Source organism: Pseudopipra pipra, chromosome 3 (genome assembly GCF_036250125.1).
Source record: "Pseudopipra pipra isolate bDixPip1 chromosome 3, bDixPip1.hap1, whole genome shotgun sequence".
Taxonomy (NCBI): Eukaryota; Metazoa; Chordata; class Aves; order Passeriformes; family Pipridae; genus Pseudopipra; species Pseudopipra pipra.
This window is the reverse complement of record NC_087551.1, coordinates 23169935-23194224: the sequence shown is the minus strand read 5'-3', so window position 1 is coordinate 23194224 and position 24290 is coordinate 23169935. Positions and strand designations below refer to the sequence as shown.

Below are 24290 nucleotides of genomic sequence, written 5' to 3'. Positions count from 1 at the left end.
AACCCTTTGCTATGTCTCGAGTCGTTAGCCAATAATACTGGCATGTGGTAATAGTAATATAGTAATAGCCAATAATAACTGGCATGTGGCACGTCCGTGTCCTTTGCCTATTTAGCACGGGCTTTGTTTCTCTGTTTCAGTCCCGCAGATGTAAATAATGAAGGAGTAACTAACTGCCTTCCAGGCAGGCAGGTGAGGTGTGAGCAGGGGGTGTTGCTATCCCCAAAGGCGGAGTGGACATGGCCTGCCGAGCCCCACCGCCGCGGGCTCGCGTCAGCTCCTCCTGGAAAACTAACTCCCTGGCCTGCGTGGGACTGCTCTCCCGACCTTATAAAACCTCTCAGGGCGTTCGGGAGGCTGCAGGGAGATGTGGTGAACCCGGTGCCGGGGGAGCCTTTCCCATCCGCGGGGGCCCGGAGGTCACGCCAGTTAAGGGTAAGCGGCGCTGCCGGCCCTGGGGAGGCGGGGGGGGGGGGGGGGTGCCGCTGCTTCCTTCCCAGCCCGGGAGCACCGACAGCGCCTGGAGCGGGGCGGTGCCGCCACCGGGGTCTCCCCGCCCGGGGGTTGCCATGAAACCGAAAGCGGCTCCCCCCCGCAGGGGCGGCGAAAGGAGCGGGGGGCGGCGAAAGGAGCGGGAGGCGGCGGCAGGAGCGTTTTCTCGCCGCGCCCCCCGCCCGCCTCCGCCGCCGCGCACGAAGCCGCGCCCCGCGCAGCCGGGGCGGCCCCGCAGCGCCCGCACCGCCGGCAGCGGCGGCCCCGCGGCCCCAGCGCCGAGGGCAGCGACCGCCGGCACAGGTGCGGCTGGGGCGGGCGGGCCCGGGGTCCCGCCGGGGCAGGGGCGTGTCGGGGAGCGGGGCCGGGCCCGCGGGTGACAGCGGTGGGTGCCGGCCGGGGGCGGGCCCGGGGGCGCTGGTGGCGGTCGGCTGACGGTGGGCGACACCTTCCCGAAGTCCCTCTCCTGCCCCCGCGATGCAGAGGGAAGTCTGCGCGGGGCGTTTCTTTCTTGCGGCGCGTTTTCGCTTGGAAAGGCGGCCGGGGTGGCAAACCCGAAGTTGGCGCCCCGGGAGTTGTGCCTGGCGAGGCAGAGCCCCTGTCCCCTGGCGCGGGGGGTTCCCCCTGCACGGGGCTGAGCCCAGCCCTGCCCGGCGGGCCGGGGCGGGCGGGCTGCGGGAGCGCCTCGCTCCCTTCGCGAAGGGATGTGCCACGGCCGCTGTCTGTCCCACGGGAATGCCGGAGGGAAAGGTAGGCCCGGTGCCCGCCCCGGAGCTTGGCAGGGCCGAAATTTTGGAGGCTGAAAGGGAAACAAATCAAGGACTGCTCGAGTGAATGAAGAATGCCTTTGCAGTGGCTCTGATCTTTTCAGATTGCAGGGAACTGTAACAAGCATCCCTGCTGGTGTCAACTGAATGCTGCTGGCGAGAGGGAATTTCCCCTCTATTCGTGTGTAGGGAGTCCTCTGATTTTCCCTGATCAACAGCGCTCTGGGAGCACCTTGAGTCAGCAGGCTTTAACCATACACTTTCAACACTCTTCATATTTAGAAGGAAAAATAAGGAGCTCCTATTGTTGGCACTTCTTGAATTGCTCTGCCTGTTGTTAGCTTGGCTGCTCTTTCCCGGTGCCAGCCAAGAATAACTTTCCTCATAACTTCCGTTTTATAAATATGGGATGGCTGAAAGGAGTGCAATGATGCACTAAAAATAGCTGAGTGTATTCAGGTCAGGCCCAGGCTGGCAACAGTAACACAGTTGTATTTTTAAACCACCGAAGCTGATTGCACACAGAGCACACAGGTTTAGTGATGAAGGTAAAATTGATGCACTCTGGGATGTCCTTGTCCCTGAGCACCTGCCTGGCTGGTATTGCACTTCATCTTGCTTCATCCAAGGACTGCGTTGCATTGTTGCTTTTGAGCTTAGTGTGACCCGTGGTGGTCGTGTGTTGCACTCAGCCTAAAACCACCCAGGGTAACTTCCTCTGCTGTTAGTCTTGATTATCTTATTTCTGTTGTGCAGAGGTGTTTGCTGTGGTTGAGGACCCCAGTGTGCCAGGAGCTGTGCGAGCAGAGGGTAAAACCACAGCCCTTGGCTGAAGGGAGTTTATAGTTCAAGTCAGGAGGGCAGTAGGAGACAGTGTGACCCTCTGGACCAGTGTGATAGTCAGAAGCCAGTTGTTTCCAGCTTCTTGGCAAAGGAGATCTTGGAAAAGTTGAAGTAGAATAGCTGGCTAATGTCCCTCAAAAAATCTGCCCTCCCAGCACACACTTGTTCAAATATATAACAAAGAGGCAGTGGAGCCTGTTGTCATCATTTGGCCAGAGATAAAACCAGTCCTTCTGTATCACTGGAGGGGTGCAGGGTCAAGTGGAGGGAGACTTGAATAGGCTTTGAAAGTGAAGAGGTTTCGGTGCAGTGGGAAAGTGGAGGGACAGTGAGAGAGGTGATGTGGTTATAGCTGTGGCTTAGAAAAATGATCCCTGCGGCAGCACCCAGGATGGGTAAATAAGTAAAACGCTACATTTCAAAAGATATAAGTGTTTGGAAATGAGTATTTGTCCCATTCCTGGAAGTGTTCAAGGCCAGGCTGGATGGGACTTTGAATAGTCTGGTTTAGAGAAAGGTGTCCCTGCCCATGATTGGAAGGTTGGAACTAGGTGGTCTTTAAGTTCCCTTTCAGCCCACATGCTTGATTCTATGAAAAAACAGAGGATGATGGTGATGGACGAGTTTTATTTGTGTTAGTGGACAAGAAATACTGTATCATATAGAGATACAAAGCAGGAGAAGTTGATGGGATACTGTGAAGGTCTAATGCTTCAAACCTGAGAGAGAGAGGATGATTCTGAGGCTGAGTGGATTACATGCTGGTTGTGTCATATTGGGGCACAGGGGCTGTGCAGAAGAAGGCCTGTGGGGGGAAGGTTGAGGGGAGCATGCCACCTACCTCCAGGCTGGTAGTCATCCACAGCCCGGATATCAAAGGAGAGGCTGAGAGTTCAGCCTATGCAGGAAGATGGTCTGTGATGATAGGGCACATCTGTGAGTAGCTGTCAGGAAACTTCAGCTGAAGAGGTATAAGCTGCTGAAAGATAAGATTCAGAGTAACATCCTGAAGGATGAAAGAAGTTTGTAGTGCTCACAGAAACTTTGGGGGGTATGGGAGTAGTTATACAGCTTTGAGAGGGTAAGGAATGACATCCAGGAGGGGAAGTGCTTTGAGAGGGTAAGGAATGATATCCAGGAGGGGACAAGATTTTAAAGCTAGAAAGCTGCTGTTGAAGACTTTGAAAAGAATTTCAAATAAGTGCAGATAGCAGAAACCAGACAGTTCTTTATTTCACCACACAGGCTCCCTAATCAGGTACCCTAAAACAGGGGCACAGTTCTTACACAGCTGTCAAAGCTATGGGATAGGTCAGGAGCTTTTTGTTCTGTGCCGTGTATTGCTTCAGTCACTTTGCCAAATCCCGTCAGTGGGCAGCTGCAGACTTGTAGTTACTTCATCCCCTGGACTTTGTGTCCCACCTTTGAGCTTTCCTATAGCTATCTTCTTCAGTTCTTTGTCTGATCCTTTGATTTTGCATAAATAGCCATCATTTATCATCAATAATTATCTGGCTGTGGAAAGGTGTTCCTCTCTCTGGCCCTTCAGGCAGTTTGTATGAGTTGTAACTTTTCTTAGTCTCATGATCCTTTTGAGACAGTTGGTGGGGAAAAACTGTGGAGGGTTAATAATCACGCTGTTTGTCGTCAGTCCCTTATCTATACCAGTTTAGGCTGTGATGTGCAATTGTTCCACTCTCTTCCCTTAGCCCAGGAAAGAAGCTAACCTCTTTACCCTGGTGTGTAAAAGTGAAGAAACTTGAGTCATGCTGTATTGTTAATAAAAATGTTGCAAAAATTTCCACAGTCTCCTCAGCTCAATCTTGCAGCAAATACACAAGCGTGTGAGAAATTGTCTGCACCCTAAACCACAGTGGTTTTGATATGGGACTGCCCAGAGTGCTCTGTAGTTAAGCATGTTTGTCTCCGGGAGTGGGACTGATAAAGCAAGTTTTTGTGTGTAATATACTGACGTTTTGCATACAGGGACTCACACAAGGTGTCCTGGAAGAGGGAGACAGTGACACTGCAGAAAATACACAAACATGTTGAAACATGTTTAAACTACAGTAAAAACTTCTGTTTCCATAAGGTTTGAGCTGTTTTCCTCACCAGTCCATCTCTGACAGGACTTTTTCCATCCTGCATATGGCAAATCCATTGCCACAAGGGACTCTCTAGGGGTAAGTATGTTACTGTGAACATACGGTGGCAACATTGCAGAAGATGGTGGTTCTCACTCTTGTCTCCTATATCCATGTGCTTGAAACTGGAATGTGGCTCTTTATAACTAAGAAAGAAAAAATCAAGTGTTTCATTTCTCAATATTGTCTTAGAGAGAGCAGTTACAAACAGTTGTCAGATCACATATCCAATGAAAGATATTGTGAAAGGCTACTGGATGCTCTTTGTAAAGAAAATAAAGCTTGTGCATTTGTCTTTCTCACTGTCATTGTCATTAAACCTCGTGTCATGGCAGTTTTTCACTCAGGAGTTTTGAACTTGGACCTTGATGATGCCTAAGATGCACCTTAATGTCACTAGAAACAGCAATGTTGTTCACTGCTGGAAGCAGTAAAGCTAGAACTGGTGCGGGGTTGGATGCTGCTCACAGCATGTTCAGCAGCCCTCTTCGTGGCATCTTGCCTGATACCAAAAGGGGTGGTTCTGTCTTCCATCCCTCTCAGCAGGTCCATGTGGCATGCTCCAGCATTCATCCAGGCCTATGGCAGTGCTGGAGCTTGCTGTGCCGCTGCCTGGCTGAGGCAGCGTGCATGGGTAGGCTTTCCAGTGCTGATTGCATTTAGAGAAGGGGCCACATGAAAGCACTGCTCCTGGTTTTTACCTCTGTAAATCTGTCCTAATGGGAAGGACTTCTTAAGACCACATCCTTTCTCCTGATTTTTTTGTTTGTTTGTTTGTTCTTTTAGAAAAGAAAATGGTGGCAATCTTTTGCTCTCACTGCCTTCCCAACAGGAAGTTCAGGGGGTCCCCGACTGCATTTGGATTTTGATGTTAGCAGTTATGTTTGCAGTGATGACTGTGACTAGAAAAATGTGTGTCTGTATGTCATCAGACATGTGTGCGTTAGAACAAAATTTAAGCTCATCCTGGTAATTCGAATGAATAACCATTGAGTTGATTCATAGATTTCTGTATAGATACTGGTGAAGTTCTTTATTAAGACTGAGTCAAAGGGTCAGGGCGTGGAAAATTAAAACCAAGAATCAGTCAAGCCTAGCGAATCTCTTCATGGCCAAACCAACTGAAGTCCTGGATAGTGTGTCCCCACGGGGCAGAGAAAGAGACATGGGCTTCAAAGCCTCAAAGACTTAGTTCTGCAAAATGTGTAATGAACTATTGTTTGTTAGGAAAAGTGAGGAGTCACTTTGGCTTCAATGCAACAAAAGATAAAAAATTAAAACCTCTTAGTTGTCTTGTTCTCCATCTGTTCCTGTTACTTTTTTTTAGTAACTTTTGTTTATTTTTTTGTTTTTATGTCTCTTCCTTCCTTCACTTTCCTAAATGTTGTTACTGTCTGTCTTTTCACTCAACTTCATCCCCTTGAATCTGCTTGAAACTTGGTCAGGGTTTCAGCACTGAAGTTGGCGTTGGACTGATTGCAAACAATAACACTGGCCTGTTGCTCTCTACTCATCTGCAGACAGATTGTTTAAAATTAAGATCCTGTTCCCACTCAACTTCTCCATTTGGGGTTTTCCCCAAAGCTTCCCAGAAGCAGATGGTGCTTCCTGGAGCTGTGCTTACAGAGCATTACACTTTATGCAGTGCTGTCTCCTCCTGACAAAACCAGGCGGATGTGTCCTTCCCTCAGAGCTGCCAGGTTCAAAGAAAGCCCATGTACAAGCTGCTGTGCTGTTCTGATGTCAGCCTGGTCCAAGATGGTGTACAGTCTACAGCTTGACCAGGAAGCACTCTGAGGACAGGTTCATGGCAAGGATGAAAGGATACCTTCTGGTATAAAAAGCTTGACTGTAGAAGTGAGCTTAGGATGCACTTAGAAATGCATCTTGGATCAATTGATTTGATCCCGTAATGAAGCAGCATGCCTGCAAGTTCATGCCTTTCCTTTTCCCACTGACTTCATGATGCAATGACTAGTCTGTTCCAGAGCTTCAAGGAAGATTCAGGAGAACATGCAGGAGGTTGAGATACCTCTTGGGAGGGCAGATGGAAATTGAAATAGGTTAGAAATGCTCTGGGAGCAAGCTTAGTTAAAGGGAAAAGGCTAAAGAGGGTATATGTTACATTTACTACAAGATAGAAGCTTTCTTTGGAAAATTAGTATTTTAAATAACAAGAGACTTAAAAATTATTACTTTTATAGAAAATAAGATACTTTATTTTAGGGGATGAAGAAAAAAAAGCCAAGAGACCAGAAAGCAAGGGGAGGGGGCAGAGAAGGAAAAAGAAAGAGTGGGGGAAGAGATGGAGTCACTGGCACTGCTGCAAGGGCAGGACATTTTTGGCTGGCAAGGGAAGCTGATGCACAGTCAGTGGAGATGAAGGCTGCCCAGAATCCTGTGTGCATGATTAAGTTCTGCCTACAAAATCATTAGGGTTTATGGTCACTTAAATTATTACAAACCCAAATATAAATGTTTATTTTCTTAAAATGGATTTTTTTTTCAGTTTGAGGGTTCTGTTTAAATGTGACATGCCTGTGCAGCCAGTAGCATGAGCTGATGTGACTGAGCCAGTGCTGTTTCCTTCATGAGCTGATGCTTCACTTCCTGCAGCGAGTGGGTTCACTTGGGCCTGCCAAGGCTGCCGTGGAGGGATAAAGAGAGTTGGACCTGGATTTTCCATATGTCCTTATGTGTTTCCTGCTGCCCATGTATTTTTTTTTGTCACATCAATAACCACTTTTGTGAAAGGTAAAAATTATTCTGTATCATTGATTAAAAACTGTGAGAAACATCCTTGGTAACCTTGCGTTGCTCCAGATGGTAAATTCTGCAGTCCCTTCATCATTTCAGTAAGGCAAAATACTTTTCAGTGGCTCGCCTTTTATCCTAACACTTCTAAAACATTTTTATACATGATCTTTTTCAAAGGTACTCTGGGGGATTTCCACTCCCTTGCTGTTTTAAAATGCTCATACTCTTGTGTTAACCACAAAGCTTACGCTGGTGCACTCTGTCTCTCTTTCTCTCTCTCTCTCTCATTTTCTCCCCATTGAGGACCAGCTACCATTTCCAGGTAAGGCTTTACCAGAACGTGTCTTGTTAATGCTGGCAGGATCTTACCATTGCTAGAATTATTTCTCATTTCTGAAGGGCTCTTCAGGGGTACACTGTGGCACACAGGGGTGTGAGTGGCACAGGGCTGTGCTGGGGGAAGGCTGCAGACCCCAAAACATCTCAGAAACTGTGTTCACCCCTGAACCAGCAAAGTGGTGCCACAGTGTCATAGGGGTGAGTGGCAGAGCCTTGTTGCTGAAATTTCTGTTGGTGCTTGGGAATGTGCAAGCCAGGGATTGCTACAGAAGTGATGGGAACAAAGTTACTTTCCAGCTATGAGTGTGATTATTTTAAGGTAAAAGTTCTCTGTATTACTGTAACAATATTGTGTTGGTTAGACATAGAGAGATAATGCAAAATTAATTCATTATTTTTAGAACATCCAGGGAAAACAGTAGATGTAGCAAATAAATAAACTGGTTGTAAAATCAGAGCTGCTTCAGCACCAGACAGACTTCATTGGTTGTAAGAGGGTATTTTTTAATTTTTTTTTTTAATGCTATCTGTGTTGTAATCTGTGTCTTAAAAACCTGCTGATGTCTAGTCTTACGGGAATTCATTGTAATGCTTGACTGTACCTCTACGCAAAGGAAACCCTACTGTCTTACTCTGCTTAGTGAAAATTTGCCTATGGAGATTAGCAAACTGATGCTTGCTTAGTAAGATTTTACTGTGCCTTGACAATAAGGTAATACTGGAATTTGGATAGGATAGTATTGTCTATATCCAAAAGAAAATGTTTGTTCTGCTGTCCTTTGCAGCAACATCCCCTGTAGGTGCTCAGGCACATATCCAATAGGAAATTGTTGCTATTAGAAATATTCTGTCCTGGGTACCAGCTGGTCACTGCACTGCAGTTTTGAAGTGATTAGGATAACAGGAGAGCAGCTCCTGAGGCTGACTTAGTGCCAGGTGAAGTGGGAGTAAGCCCTGAGTATCAGCAGTGGGTCTGTGTTGGTGCAGTAGGGGATCCTTTCCCTCCGCAGCCTCTGTGCTGGGGTGACACACGTCATGCAGCTGGGGTTCTTCTCCCCCATGGGGACTCTGCAAGTGTGTTTTGTTGTCAGCAGTCAAAATGTTGTATCTCTTCTGGGTTGGAAGGGACAAGGATGATCCCTCAGTGATGTCAGATGTCATAATCTGCTGTTTTCACATGACTCCATATAATTTGCTATATCTTAAATATGTATCTCAAACTGTATAGATATTTTTAGCCATTCTTTAGCAGACTCTGTTACCTCTTCCACTCTGTATGTTAAGAGTTGGGGCATATATTTCTTGTCCCCAAAATACAGTGTTTTTGTAGAAGACATTATAGTAAATAGTAACTCATACAACTTTGTTATTTTAATTAAAAAATATGGAGGTAGCTAATCTACCTAGCTTATAAGGCAGCTTGGACAGGGTCATTTTAATGCAAGGTATGTTCCCGTCCATCATGTTTCTGCCTGTCAGCTCCCAATGAAGTGACTTGATCTTAGACCTCTAAATTTGACAAACTTTTCCCACTGTGACTAAGACAGGCTTCCAGTTCTGATGTACCATAAAAGGTACATAATTTGAGAGAGAGGGACAGGGCATCTTCTAAGACTTGTCCCTGCCAGGTGCCTTAGGGCAAAGCAATAGAGCTGAAGTAGAGCTATAGGAACATAGGTGTATAACTTTTTTTCTATTCCCTGTTGTATATATTTCATGGAAGCATGGTAAGTGAAGAAGTAATCACAGTGCTTTTTATTGAGCAATACCCCAATCCTGGAGAGTTGCTGAACATTGCCTTCCCCTCATGCAGTGAACATAGCAGAAGCCATGCTCTCAGCCCCCATTTGCTGGGCAGCAGGACCAAGGATCCTGTCGTCTAGTCCGTGCATGGTGACCAAATCTCTGATAACAACGCAGATATTTGCCCTTCTCAGTCTAAAAGGCATGGGTGGCACCCAGTGCCTGTGCCTCAGGTCTGCTGTCCTGGAAGTTTTGGTGCTGCAGCCTGCCGTAATGGTGCACTCGTAGCTCATATGTGCTGATCTTTCAGGGGGGTTTGGCTTCATGTGAGAGGAAACAGGAGAAAAATACTCTCTTTAAGAAGAGCACCCACATTATAGGGAATGTTTAATCTGTGTGCAGAAAGTATATTTTTGTGACTGAAAGAAGTTAATTTGTCCACAGTAGTTCAATGGGACATCAGGTTTGTATATGGCCTTTGTCCATTCTGACTACTGGTGCCATAGATAGGCAGCAGCACTGCTGGAGGGGAGCTGTTTGAACATGGCTTTAAAATGTTAATGCCATTTTATATCCTAGTAAGTCATGCCCATACTGATTTTTCTCCTTATTATTATGTTGTACTCATGTATTGCTCAGTTTCTGAACAGTTAGAAATACTAAGTGGGGTGTATTTTAATGGAAAGTGTTTGGGCTCAATTTGGTGTGGTGGTAGTTAAAATAGGATAGCCCACATTTAGTAAAGTTTATTTTTGAATTCTCCTCCTTGGATTACTTCCAGTGAAGTTAAAGCATCTGTGTATAAAGAGTTGTTCCAGAAGCATTTTGCTTGTGCAGCTATTGGTGCAGGCAGGGCTGGGATGCTGAAGTGGTAGGAAGGTGCAGCTGGGAGCTTTTTGTGCTGTGCTGCCATTGAGCTCCCACTCACTGGTAGCTGTATATAGGACTTGGGCTTAGTTTTTAGTGAGTCATACTGCTTTTTTTTATGTGTGGCCAGAATTAATTCTATTTATTTCAGTATATGGAAATCCGGGTTTTTTAATGTGTAGATTTTCAGTCTCCATAAACTGGGGGGTTTTTTGTGTGCATGCTGTTGCAGTGGAGGTGCAGTGAAAATCCCTTTACTGCATGCACTGTGTGTCTGCCACAAGAGCATCATTATACAGCATAAACCCGCCTCTCTCTGCTATTTTAAAACAGCATTATGGTTCACACGTGTGCTGAAAAATCTGAGAGTACACAAAGACAGGACACCTTCCCCTTGCTGTTAGCTGTGAGCAGGCAGAAGTGAAAGCGTCCCTCATCCCCTACCTACACTGGCCAGGCATCAGCGTAAGCAGGAAATTGATTCAGATAACCCTGGCGTGCTCTCACTGTCACCGAAAAGCACTTTTTCCCCTGATGGTTTCCCTTTGGTTTCAGTACAGAGAGCCCAGGTGCTGGAAGCCAAAAGTGGAAGAAGAGCTTCTGTGACCCCGCCCGAGTCACTGGTGAGCACTGGGATGGGAATTACTTTCTGCCTGTGATGGTTTGGATCACATCCCGCCGAGCGCTGGCTGGCACTAGGTCTGGCACAGGGCTGCTGTTTCTCAGTTCCTCTCCCCAGCTGATTCACACAGGCACCTCTCCAGCTTGGGCAAAGCATTGCCATCCACAGGCCCTCTCCTGGGGCAGCCCATTTCCTCCAGCAAAACAGCTGCAAACCCTGCAGCAAACCTTCTGCAAGGCTGTCAGCAGTGGCAAACATCCCTGCTGGGCACCCAGAGGTTTGCGTTCTGCACTCTTAGCAGGCAGGATCACCTTTCACCTGAAATGCTCTTTCCTGTGCCCTGAGCTGCCCTTAGCTGCGCAGTGCAGTCCTGAGTGAGGCTGAGGTGGAGGAGGTTCTTTCATGGAGGGTCTCCATTTTTTGGGTTGGGTGCATTATGAAAGTGTTTAAGGAGATAAAGGCTCTCATTTCAACAAGAGAATTGGAAGGTGTTGTACCACAGCAGAGTGGTACACCTTGCAGAAAGAGATGGGAATGATTTTGGTTGATTTATTGAACAGTGAGAGCTCTGAAGGAGTTTCTAGATAGGATTTTGGGCTGGTGACTATGTTTCTTCTTAATGTGTCCCATAACTTTTTTGCCTAAAGCATCTGTTCACCGCAGCTGGAAGAAATTCTGGAGTTAAGGAAGACCTTTAACAGCAAAATGGATAAAACATTGATTTTTTTTTATATATGTGTTTTTAGACTGTGTGGCATTAGCTTGCTAAACCATGCCATCAGATGATGTAAGTAATGGAGTGTAATAGGACTCAGGAAAGTGGATGCCATGTAAATGGGAGAGAGCACTAATAAGAAAAAGGAAGGAAAATTGTTTCAGGGTTCTCACCTGCTGACAAGAGAATGAGTTCTTAGGCAGTTCATCCTGTAGGTAATCTGTGCTGTGGAAATTGATGGTGACAGCTCTCCATCCGCCTCTGAAGCAGCAGGCATGCTCTGCTGCTGGCATCTGCTACAGAGGCAGCCCAGGCATGAGGGTGGTAATCCCTCAGGCTGCATTTTGGCATCTCTGGTTGACGTGAAGAAATTAGAATTGGTCCATATTAAATGTCAGGGAACTGGGAACCCCATTTTCAGAGAAGAAAAGGTCAGCTGTTTAAAAATGAAAGGACCAAATGGGCAACCATCTCTAGTTTGAAGCAGGAGGCTGTTCATGTGGAGGGACCAAACAGGGTAATTTGCAAACTCCAGTTGGAATAATAAGTCTTTATGCCTGAAATATGATTAAGGTTCATATTCCTGAGGGCTGTCGATGTTGGGTGATCAGTTGTGCTGGAGTATGTCAGACATTCAGCCTGGTGGATAACAGGGAGACCTTCACAAGCTGGGAAGGTAAATACCGAGTACAACCATGAACAAGGGTACAGAGTTACAGGAGCACTCAAATGTTTGCTGTGGAATACATTTTAGTTGTTTAAGTGCTTTGGCTTGTTTTTTGTTCAGGTACACCAACTGTCCACAGGAATTCCTTGCCCAGTGTGGGTTGTTAAAATAGAAAGGAAAATGGATGTTGCTTTCTGAAGCCTGATGTGGTCTGTGGCAGTGCTGCACTGTGCATAGCGCAGCACTAGTCACTGCTTTCATGGGCCAGGAACACACTGCAGCAGAGAGGCAGGGCAGTGTGTCTGTACTTGCCATATTATTTCATGCCAGCCAAAAGGGTGGTGGTGTGTTGGCCCTGCTTCCCTCCGAAGGCAGCAGATACCCTCAGTGACCTTACAGCAGCTGAGTGAGAGCTCTCAGAGAGGTGCTGAAGCCAGTAAGAGTGACTTGAGTGTCTGACAGGGTGGGTGGTGCGCACAGAGGAGAGACAGCGTCCCGTGGCACCGCTATAAAATTGAGCACTTCTCCTGTGAAACAGTCTGAGAGCTCAGGTGCTGTGCTTTTGTGTGCATCCTGTAAGGAAAATGTCTTCTGAGTGCAAAGCTACAAGAAATGCAAACCAGAGTGGCTCTAGGTCTTGAGCTACTTGCAAAAAAACTACTGTGAGATTAAGGGACTGGTGACAAAGGTCTCGAGGTTTGTGTCTTAAGGCTGGAAAAAAATGTTGATAGTTTTTCCTACTGGGAAATTGCATTCCTGTGCCACGTATGAACATCAGTAGGTTGAAAGAAAAACTTACGTCACACCTCTGATTGCAATCTCACTTTTCTTTTTTTTCCACCACTTCTTGCAGACAGGATTAATATAGCCAAGGACTTGCACATAATTTAATAAAACTTTGGAAAAGTAGGAGTTTCCTGCTATAAATGAGGGATCAACAGAAAAAAGAAAGATGTCAAGTTAAGAGGCTTCAACTCCTGCAACACCTAAACTGAAGGTAAAATCCCCTTGCTGCCTATTTTTTGTATGCTCCTTGCTGTGAACCACAAAGCCACCTCCTGTTTGAAGCAGTGCAATGAACTTGTGAAGTCATGTGGGTGGGCTCTACCTTAAGTGTAGACTTTCCTGGTGAACATCAGGGCAAAGACTAGGCCTCTGCTTTCCCCAACCGTGTCTGACTACTGACTCTTGTAGTTTTTTCCAGACTAAGAACTGCTGCAAGAAAATATTAAAAAAAACCCACAAACATAAAGATCTCTGTTTACAGATTGTGATACTCTTTTCCAAAGGAGTGTGCTTTGATGCTTGTCACGTAATTATCATTTTGCAGTTCTCTGAGCGTTTTGTTGTTCTTCCATAGCTGGTGCCGTGTTTCCCTCTGGAATCTGTCTCACCCCTCTGCAGATGCCAGCCCTCCCTGCTGCAAGCAGTAGCTGATGCAGTGTGGCTGCCAGTGAGTATTTGAAGAGATTCCCCCTGTGTCTGGTTCCCAGTGCAGCTCCCATGGCCTGTGACGAACCCACTGCTCTCTCGGGCATCTTCACACGCCAGAACTCTGCCAGCACCACCTCTCTGGACTTTGAGCCCAACGCCGACTACAAGTTTGTTGAAACCTTAGAGGATCGGTACAAGTGCGCCTACTGCCACCTCGTCCTTCACAACCCCCACCAGACAGGATGTGGGCACCGATTTTGCCAGCAGTGTATTCTTTCTCTGAGGTGAGTGCAAACTCCTCCTGTGTTCCCAAACTCCCCGTATTCCCTTTCCTAAAAAAAAAATTCAACATCTTCTATGAATCAGCAGTGAGTGCCATAATAGTATTACTGCTCCAGTAAGACGCTGAAGGAGTCAATGGAAAGACTCTGATGAACTCAATGACTGCATGCTCAGTGTTTTAAAGGTGTCCTTAAAGACCAGACCCAGTGCTGGTGAACCACAGGGAAGTCAACATTAAGAAATTGTTATGTAAGCTGGAGCACTACTGTGTGAGATGCTGTTTCAGTCTGTCTGTCTGGCATGGTGCTCTGCAGAGAATTTGGTTTTGGTGATGTCTCACAGTATTGGCACTGGTGGTTAGATTAAGCAGTGTTCACTTTCTTCTGTGAAATTTCTTTGGAAATTTTTTTTTAGTGGAGTTATAAAATTATTGTTAGTATTACCTGATACTGCAGTCAGATCACAAGGCTGCTGGCATCTGCTTGGGAATTATCTGCTACAAATGACTCTACCCCACAGACCTGTCTGGGAATACATTATGTACTGTTTGCTGTTCCTGAGGGCAAGATTTCTCCTGGCAAGGCTGCAGAGGAGCCTCTTTATGTGGATGGATGTCACTAGTTACCTTTTGTGAATTTTAGATGCTTCATATTTGCTGCTTTCTCTCTGGGTTGCATCCCTTTTGTACTGCCTCAATAAGTGTTTTCCTGCCCCTTATTATGGGATTTCTCAAAACCTTTTAAGGCAGCAGCCATTAGATCTTTCACTGGTGTAGCAAGGAGGGCACTGCTTCTGCTAGGCAAAGGCTAGGTTTAATACACAATGGGATTTTTTGAGATACTACATTTGAGAGCAGCAGATGGCCAGAGAGTGACAAAGTCCTCTTAATTTAAAACCATCTTATGGTTTTTACCATTTAACATTCATAGGACAAACTCTGTTTTCTGTTACACATTCACATTCAGATTAATGCCCTCGTAGAACTCTGGCCAGAATTTGGCTATGTGGTTGCCAGATGAAAGTGGATTCGGAGCACTTTTTTGTTTTTATGGTATCTGGTATCATATGACTTATGTCAGAGTCAGATTATAGCATAGCCCAATTTCATAAAATAAATAAAATTTTCTGTGAGTTAATATGACTCTTCTTATGCTCTAGGGAGTTAAATGCAGTACCCACCTGTCCTGTCGACAAAGAAACAATAAAAATGCACGAGGTAAGTGACCGTAGCTTTACTTCAGCAGGCAACATCTGCATGGAAAAGGCAAGAGTGCTGAGAACAAGGTGGCTCTTAGTCCTCAGGGCAGAGCAGGTTTTTGTCTCTGAAATGATGCTAAGGGAAATAGTGTACTCAGTGATGCTCTCCCAGAAAGGAAGTATGACTGTATACATAAAGATTTATTTTTATACCTCTCTGAAGTTATTTCATTTTAGTCTTCTCTATTTTCAGTAAAGTGTCAAAGAGTTTCACAAAGTTCTAAATCTTCCCTAGTCATCAGAATTTTTTTTTTTTAGTGGAGAGTTTATTGACTTACTTTTTATGCCCCATCTTGCTGGGTTATCTTGTTTATTTAGTTGTCTTTGCTTTCACTTGGCTATAACTTCCTCCTTAACTATCTCCATTAGATCTCATTAACCCTGCAGACTTAATTTACTTTTGGGTGACTTTTAGAAGAAAAGATAAATTCATCTGTTTTATTTTACAAATTACTGTTGGTTTTGGTTGTTTTGTTTGGGTTTTATTTGTTCATTTGTTTTGTTTTCTGGTGTTCTGTTTGGTTGTTTTTTGTTTTGCTTTGGGGTTTTTTTTGTAATGGATTAATTTGTTCTTATTTATATGCCAAGGCTTAAAAATATACTACTTTTAAGTATACTTAAAAGTATACATACTTGATCATGTCAGAATGAATTTTGTAGTGAAATCAAATATCTGCTTCCTCTCTGTTGCACTCCTGAAAGGAAGCTGTAATCAGACTGTCCATGTGATCTTTGTTTTTCCTTTGCCGCCTTCTACTTTGTACAAATTTTGACGACAACAGTGCAACATTTACAGTGCTCCTTACAGGAAGAGCTCTAAATAAGACTTAAAGTTTGCTCCAGGGGTTTAATTTGCTTCTGCACACACAACTGAGTACAGTAGAAAGGATGTTTCGGCATCATCTCCATCCCAAAGGCATGCTGCACTGCTTGAACGTTGTGGAGTGTGCACAGAGCTGGATGGCCTTTGGGGCCTGTTAGCTCCAGCTGCTTTCTTCTAGGTACAGGCAGGCTTTGACAGTGGTTATATAGCTCCTGTGCTACTAGTCCTGCTGGCTGTGGGATGGATCAGCATCTGTGGAATAACTATATGGGGAGAAAGGCCTGTGCTTATTAGAAATTCATTTATGGTTTTATTTATATTTATAATATAAATTTTCAATATGAATTATCAAGAGCCATACTCACAATTATGGAGTCTACACTTGCATGCTTAGGAGATCTGTAGTGATATTTTGCTCTTTTATATTATTCATAACATCCTATGTGGCTGCATATGAAAGCTGGTTTGCTTCCTTTACAGGTATTCAAAGACAACTGCTGTAAGAGAGAAGTTCTCAATTTGCATGTGTTCTGCAAAAACTTTCCTGACTGCAGTTCAAAAATAATTCTGGGACGATATCAGGTTAGTTTGCTTGATTGGATTTTGAAGCCTTTGATTTTCATGACAATTCTGTGTATTTATGATCAGCTAAATCCCAGTCATTGTCTTCAGAGTTATTGTAGCAATTTGGTTTAAGTACAAAAATTATGACTTAGCTATACAGCATAAGTAACAAATATTATGGCTGTTACCTTGTTCAGCTTGGCCTTTGGTTATTTTATTTTAATAAGAACCATTTGCTTTATGTAGTTTTAGTATATCTAGTATTATTATGTAGTTTTAGTATATCCAGTGTCTGTACATATTCTGTATGCTCAGGTGCCATATGTTGATTCAAGGAAACTTGCCAAGTCATACTGGCCATTTGGGCCTTTTTTTGGTGTATCGATTGAATGAGAAGTGAAAGTCATACAGAGGACTCTGCCAGCTGTTTCTGTGGGTCTTCTGGGTAAATTGAGATGCAATGAAATACTTTGGGGTTTAATTTGCTGCTGTGTGTTGCAGGAGCATCTTCAGCAGTGTTTGTTTGAAAGCATGCAATGCACTAATGATGGATGTTGTGATCAAATTCTTCGGAAAGACGTGAAAGAACACTTGAGCCAGCACTGTAAATTTCGAGAAGAAATGTGTCAGTACTGTAATACATATGTGGTGTTCATTAACATAAAGGTAAGATTATGAAGCATTCCCTGGGAATCCCTAGTATGTGTTTCCTCTTGATGTTACTGAGTGAAAAGTCTCCAGCATTGCAATGGTACTTAACAACTCCTGAAACAAAATTTGGTTGAGTAGCTGAAGGAGAAAGTATAATAAATATGCTTTAAATAATACCAATTATTGATGCTCTCTTATGAACAACAAGGTGATATGTGGCTTGCACGTGTATGTTTGGGATTACTTTTTGCATAACTTCCTCTATATGTACTACTTCACAAAAAATTCAAACCATTGCCTTGTTCTGTTTCTTTTTCCCCAGAATCATGAAAAAGATGACTGTCCTAATTATCCTGTGCCTTGTCTCCAAAATTGCTCACAAATAATTCTGAAAAAAGAGGTACTATTATTTTTTCATATACTGCAATTCAGCAGATCACATGCATTTATGAAAACTGAAAGCTGCATTGCAGACCACATTGGCCCAAGCCAAGAAAATTTCATTCCTCTAAGTATTTTCTTTGTTTGATTCTAAAAGGGATATATGTCCCATCTTTTTAAGTGTGTTATTTGGTCACTGTAAGCCATTGATGTTTTGTAGTATGGAAAAATACCTATCTTGCTTATTGACTCTGAACACTCGTTTTCCTGTTTAAGTGGTTTGCAGTTGTCATGACAGTGGCCTTTATTCACCCCTGATGCAGGCTTTCAGATTTTATAAGTGCATCAAATGACTTAATATTTATTTCATTCCAAACTTCTGTGTTAATACATGCAGATTGAAAAGCACCAGGCTGTGTGCCCTGAGGCAGAAGTGGACTGCCCATATAAGCAGTACGGATGTCTTGCAAAGGTACTGTTTTACAGATCTTTGTCTTTACTAGGACTGGACTTTGTCTCCCAAGCCAATCAGAGTCATTAATCAAAATAAGCATTTTATGTCCTTTCACAGTCATTTCTAACATTGGCTAAGATGCTATGCTAGAGAATCAGGACTGCCATTCCCTCACTTTCAAAGCACAGAGGAGACATTTTGAATGTTTTCATCAATAAATTTTTTACTAACAGCTTCAAAAATCAGCTTATTATTTGATTCTTTCACTTCCTCCTCTGCCTCACTAAGGTTAAAAGAGGGAAACTTGCTGAACATGAAAACACTGCCCTGAGGGAACACATGCTGCAGATTTTAGACAAGAACTCCCGGCTGGAAGAACAGGTAAGTCGTGTTTAATGATCACCAGTGGTTCTTGACTGGTTGGAGGATGATATGATACTCTACATTTGTTGCCTAGTTTAGCTCAGCTACACTTTAGAAGACTGTTTTTATGGTCTTTGCACACCTCAGAAGTCAGAGTAAGCTTTTCTAGTGAAGTCAGTCAGTTCCATGGAAATCTCTCTGTGCTCAGGTGTGTATATTCTCCACCAGGCACAGTGGGAGGCTCGTTGCCATTGCTCACCTCATTTGCTTTTGGTCTCTATTTACAGCGGATATGAGGTTTGGAGATAAAGCATTTTAAATTTTCATTGGCTGGTCAGGTTGCTCCAGAAAGGAGCCTTTACATCCCAAGTCACTCACTCTGTGAGTGACTCTGAGAGGCAGCACCAGAGCCAGTTGCAAGCACCTTTCCGCTCGTGATCACTTCAGCGGCTTCCAGCAGGTGACGCTGGGTGTACGCCCAGTCTTACTAAGGTGAATGCATCCAAACTGATGGTGGACTTCCTCTTTGCTTGTTTATGCAAAAAACAAGTGTCCCAAAGTGCTATAACTTGGTTTTGAAGTTTGTATCCCTCACTGACTCATCGCTTTTACTGGTTAGGCCTCAGTCGAGGGGAAAAAAATGTATATACATACACACAGAAACACACATGCACACGTGTGCAAATAAGGATATATTATCCCACTATAGAGCTGAAGGGGAGGGGGATGAGATATATGGGCCTCTTTGCACCTGTAGCCACACAGATCTATTCGAGTCTGATTACCTTATGTTCAGTTCTTGCTAGTGCTTATCCACAAGCTGTGAATTAAGTAGTGCTCTATCTAGCTCAGTTAGAGGCTTTGTGTTGTAAACTTTTCCACTGCCACGTATGTTTTAATTTCTTTATTGTATATTTTGGTGTTCCTTAGTATTTATACTCTGCTTTTCCCATCTGTAGATATCTGACCTATATAAGAGCCTGGAATGTAAAGAGATTAAAATCCAGCAGCTGGCAGAGGCCATTAAAAAGTGTGAGAAAGAATTCAGACAGTATACACAACTGTTTGGTAAAAATAGCAACTTGATGGTAAGCACACAGGTGAGACTTTGATTTTACCTTTTTTATCAATTGCTTTCTTACATTCTGACATGTTTATCCAGTACTAGTTATCATTAATAGCAGGGCAATAACAAATCTCCACAAGCCCTTTTCGCTTTTTTACACTGTGGTATTGTCTTTTCATTTTAATCAGTAAAGATGTTTGGTTACCTGATGTGGGCAAAAAGCATTTTACAAATCCTTGTGGCCAGATGCCCATGGCAAATACACTGGTATAAATTTGAATAATTTAGTTGAGTGAAGTGATGCAGCGTGAATGGATCCAAATGAGGGATGGCTTCTCAATCCATAAATGTGCTGAATTAATCATGAAGGAGCATTCGAGGTAAGCTCCTAAGCCAGCTGAGCACTTTCAATGCACTGTAGAGATGATACTGCTGACATGCTAAAGACTTCATTATCTTAATTCAAAGAAAATGGCTGATTTTATGGATGTCTCTTGTACTTCTACTTCCCATGTTTTCTCAATGGCATGAACTGGGAAGGCTTTGGCCAGCCACCTGGATAAGTCTGCACGCCTGGAATCACAAGTGAAACAGCTAATACAGATGGCAAACCAGCAGCAGAGTAAATTAGACTTGCGGCCCCTGTTTGACACAATCGAAAATGTAAAACAGAAGATTGCCCTGATGGAGACATACGATCAGCGCTTGGGTATGTCAGCACTTTGGGTTCTTCTCTGTGGAGGGGGCAGTTTGCTGATTTGCTGGTAGCTAAGTAGAGGCTCTGGTGCTACAGTCAGTCAGTTGCAGCTCTTCGCTAGAAAGGGCTTCCTTCTTGCATTCTAAGACCAAACCATGATGGTGTGAGCTGTGTTCCCCCGCCTTCCCCTAATGCACAATGTCTCCCGAATTCCTGTGGCACTGCAGGGCCAGAGCACTGGCCTTGGTCTGGCTGGTGCACTGTGATGAAGGCCATGGTGCTATCCATCTTCAGGCCTTCAGTCTGGTTTGTAGTTACCAGTGTTTCTTACGCAACTACCAGCTGCAATTACAATTTTAAAAGTTAACAGCTGTAGTCACACTAGTTCATAGCCTGTACTCAGGCTTGGGTAGTTGGGTAGTTAAGTTTTGTCACCTTGAGTCTGGGTGCTCAGACAGTTTTATTTACGTTTCTCTCTCTCTCTCTTTTTTTTGTTTTGTTTTGGTTTTGGTTTGGTTCGGTTTTCCTATTTCTTTTTTTGTTTCCCCTTCTCTCAGTTGTTTTGGAAGATCAGTCCAGCAAACATGATCTCCAGATCAATATTCACAAAGCACAGCTCAATAAAAATGAAGAACGATTTAAGCTTTTGGAAGGCACGTGCTACAATGGGAAATTAATCTGGAAAATCACAGACTACAAGATGAAAAAGAAAGAAGCGGTGGAAGGCCGTGTCCTCTCCATAGCCAGCCAGCCCTTTTACACCAGCCGCTGTGGGTACAGGTTGTGTGCGAGAGCCTACCTGAACGGGGATGGCTCAGGGAAGGGAACACACATCTCTCTCTACTTTGTAGTGATGAGGGGGGAATTTGACTCGCTGCTGCTGTGGCCTTTCAAGCAAAAAGTTACACTTATGCTTTTGGACCAAAGTGGGAAAAAAAATCACATTGTGGAAGTCTTTAGAGCCGACCCCAACAGCAGCAGTTTCAAAAGGCCAGATGGGGAAATGAATATCGCCTCCGGATGTCCCCGCTTCGTGCCGCACGCGGTCCTGGAGAACACAAAGAACACCTATATCAGAGATGACACTCTGTTTTTGAAAGTCGTCGTGGATTTAACTGATCTGGAGGAATTGTGAAAATTGTTCCCAATCAATGTGACTGCTTTAACCATTAAGAACTGCTTTCTTGGTGACTACCAGCCATGCAATAGTGAGTTGCCACCAGTCAAGCTACTGAGAATGTTTCACAGCTTTTGGACTCATAAGAGATAACGAATTGCCAAAGTGTCAGCCTTTCCTTTTTTAACCCTTTTTTCAAGACTGCATTTTTAAGGCAGCTAGAAGTCCGGTTTGGTGCAAGCATGCATTCAATCCAGATTGGCTCAGTCCAGGCTGGGGGGAATGCTTTTCTCCCATCACCAAACTGGTGTTTGGAGATGAAACTCCTCCAGTAACCTCCCTGGAGCCCAGGCAGGCCAGTGGGCTCCCATCCCTCACACAGCAGTGAAGCCATGCCCAAACGTGCAAGTGCATTTCACCTGCCTGCAATAGAAACATTTCAACATTAGCAAATTTGAATCAATATGTCTTGGTCCCTCCATCTCCTGGATTTTTGAAGAGGGGAGAATGGCTTCAGTTAGGCAGGGAAACCATTTGCCAAGTATCTTGCATTTTTGTAATTTGTTTTAATCATGTTTTTCCAGAAAGCCCAGAGGAAGGCACCAATGCCTCTTACTTTTTTAGCCTGGTTTTTCAGCTATACAGAGTACACCCAGGTCACAACAGCTTTCTTATGTCCTTTCCTTTCCTGCCTAGTGCCTTGGGACTGATTTCCATTAGTGGTAAACATCCACAGTCCCCATCTGAAGCCAAAAGCTGCAGGCACTTCTCACCTCTCAGGACATGGCCAGAGGCAGGGCACTCGGCCAGCCTGCCAGCTCTTGGCTGTGCTGTTGGAAGAGGGGCAAAACTCCTGTTCTTTTTCTTCCACATCTGTGCAAAATTGATGTTTTCTGGCCTACAAGCTTTATAAAAGGCAGGAAAAGCTTTGGATATCTGCCTGGGATAAAGCCCATGTAACATGCACTGTTCCTCTCTCCTAGAAATTTGGATGTTAGGGGAAGAAGGGGGAAAAGGGATTAGGGAGTGAGGTTGCAGTAGGAACCCAATTCTCACAGTGCAGCTCTAGTGTTTGTTAAAGGGTGACACAGCCACCCTTTAACAACTTGTTGTTCAGTTTGAAGAACTTCTTGTCTGAAGATTAAGATCTTCAGACAACACAGTCAGCAGTTGTTACAAAAGGGTAACAACTGCTGACTGTGTTGTCTGAAGATCTTAATTCTCATTCCAAGTTCCTTCCATACTGCAAGGGAATGTGTGCATTGTATGGGGTTTATTGGAGACCCACTAAAACTATCAAGATCAGGCACTGAGGAACAAGTGACACAGAATACACGTGCCTTTTTAAAGCCTTTTGGGTGCCTGATGTAATTTTGCATTCTCAGCCATTTTGTTATTACAAGTGACAGAGTTTTGCATCTCTCATCTCTCACAGATCAGGTAGTGAAACACCACAGCATTATCCATTGCTCCAAAGCTTATCAAGAGACAGCAAGACAATAAGCTGGATTTAGAGTAAGAGTAAACTAGGCAGGATAAAAATCAAAACGGGGCATGGACTGAAAGGTATAAGGCAGAAAATTCAAGAGGGCAAATGTGGCAAAATGAAAAATGCCCTCTCTGTGCGGGATGTTGATATCAACTAAAATAATTCAAGGTTTGGTACTAAGATGAAGGCAAAATACTGTATTTTGTATCAGCAATCTTATTGCTAGACATTTACTTTCCCACGTGGTTTTCAGGACGTAACTCAGACACATATATTTTCAAATTGGGGGGTGGAAGGGAAGAGACCTTAGTAATCTATACCTCATGGTGGGTTAGCACATCTGAAATCTTTGTTTTCATCTGGAAGTCCTTTTTGTTTTACAATGTCAGGACATACTGAGCCACCATAGGGGCTTTCCGTGTTCCCAGAAACAGATGGCAAGGAACAAATTTTATTCTTTTGTACCACCATGATTGACTTCAAGAGTAATTTCAGCTGTACAGCATAAAGAATTAGGCCTCATGTCCCTAGCATTGTTACAGAAAGAGAAAGCTTGGTTTGACAGTGGTGTGGCATTCTGTGTCATCAACCCTGAGCCTCAGATGTGGATTTCATGTTGATTATTACTTCAGTATTTGTCACATAACTTTCAAAGTGACACAACTTGCATAATAACCACTAATAACGGATGGAAACGTACCAACCGTGTGTCCTGGGACTCCTCAGTACTTTGAGTATAAAATACAGAAAATGATAAAGAACTTGGACAAGCAAGGGAGGCAAGATGGAAAGGATGTGGTCTGTATCCTGGCAAATACCCAGCCCTCTCCACCTCCACCACCCCAAGCGTAAAATGGGGATAATAATACTTGCAGAAATGTTAGAGCTATTTAAATGTTTGTGAAGAAGTTTGAGCATGAAGAGAGCTAAGTATTATTAAAACTCCATTTCTAATTGTTAGAGTAGGTGATGGCATAGTGATGTGGATAAGTGTTTAGTGTTTTCCTAGACAGATTTTGAAATCATGTTTGGTTTTAGCCAGTTTGTACTGCAATCTCTCCTCTACCTACTGGTTGGGTTTAGGTTTTTGCCACGAATATTCCTCTTAAAATTTTGAAGCACAAATGATTCGTCCTGGGTGTTGGAAACATCCCTTTTGACATACTGCCTGTTTTATAAAGAATTAGTTGAGAAAATTGGGTTTTTTTAAAGGCAAGACCTTCTTTAAATTGTTTTTTTTTATTATTACAGTAATTGAGAGATTTATGTTAAAATTTTCAGTGATTTTTTTACTACTTGTAAACAGGATTTTAAACTTCACCCCATTCCTAATAAAGAAAAAAATATGTTGTATAGCATGAATTGTCAGGAAGAATTTTGATGTTGCATGAAAAAAATACCAAAAACCTTTTCAATAATATTGTACTGGATAAGTAACCAAAAGAGGTTAGGGTATTTCTACATCAGCATATAGTATGTTTCTAACATATTTATTGACAGTTTGTAGTTGTTTGAATATCTCTTACTACAATGCAGGCATTTTTCTAGCCAAATGTCTTCACTGTGTACATAAACTAATGTAAGAATAAATAATTTTACCATCCTTCTGGAGTCAGTGTGGCCTAATACTCATTTTGGCTGCATTTAAGGAGATTTTTACAAGGATGCAGAGTACTGGATATTTGTTTATAATGATGATGATGATGATAACCAACAAGCAAAAACACTTCTTTAGATTAAGAATCAATGTATTTCA

The 24290-nt window shown here is 43.7% G+C and overlaps 1 protein-coding gene across 7 annotated transcripts; it reads left to right on the top strand.

Annotated features, from left to right (window-relative positions):
* The first annotated feature begins 694 nt into the window (after positions 1-694).
* Positions 695-24137, top strand: TRAF5 (TNF receptor associated factor 5). 7 transcript variants are annotated; one of them, XM_064648283.1, is made up of 12 exons: positions 695-795; positions 12810-12953; positions 13317-13674; positions 14831-14888; positions 16233-16334; positions 16818-16982; positions 17290-17367; positions 17746-17820; positions 18091-18183; positions 19125-19265; positions 19772-19940; positions 20486-24137. In XM_064648283.1, exons 3-12 carry the CDS (start codon positions 13460-13462, stop codon positions 21061-21063), a joined length of 1674 nt encoding a protein of 557 aa, XP_064504353.1. In that variant the 5' UTR covers positions 695-795; positions 12810-12953; positions 13317-13459; the 3' UTR covers positions 21064-24137. The 7 variants fall into 7 exon arrangements, with proteins under 7 accessions (XP_064504353.1, XP_064504356.1, XP_064504355.1 ...); XM_064648286.1 differs by having other exon boundaries at positions 777-795; positions 12814-12953; XM_064648285.1 differs by lacking the exon at positions 695-795 and adding an exon at positions 4277-7325.
* The last annotated feature ends 153 nt before the right edge of the window (positions 24138-24290 follow it).

Coding starts and splice junctions, on each gene's coding strand:
- TRAF5 (XM_064648283.1), top strand. CDS start 13,460: ATGGCCTGTGACGAACCCACTGCTCTCTCGGGCATCTTCACACGCCAG. Junction 13,675..14,830: donor CAGTGTATTCTTTCTCTGAG/GTGAGTGCAAAC, acceptor CTTATGCTCTAG/GGAGTTAAATGCAGTACCCA. Junction 18,184..19,124: donor ACTCCCGGCTGGAAGAACAG/GTAAGTCGTGTT, acceptor TCCCATCTGTAG/ATATCTGACCTATATAAGAG.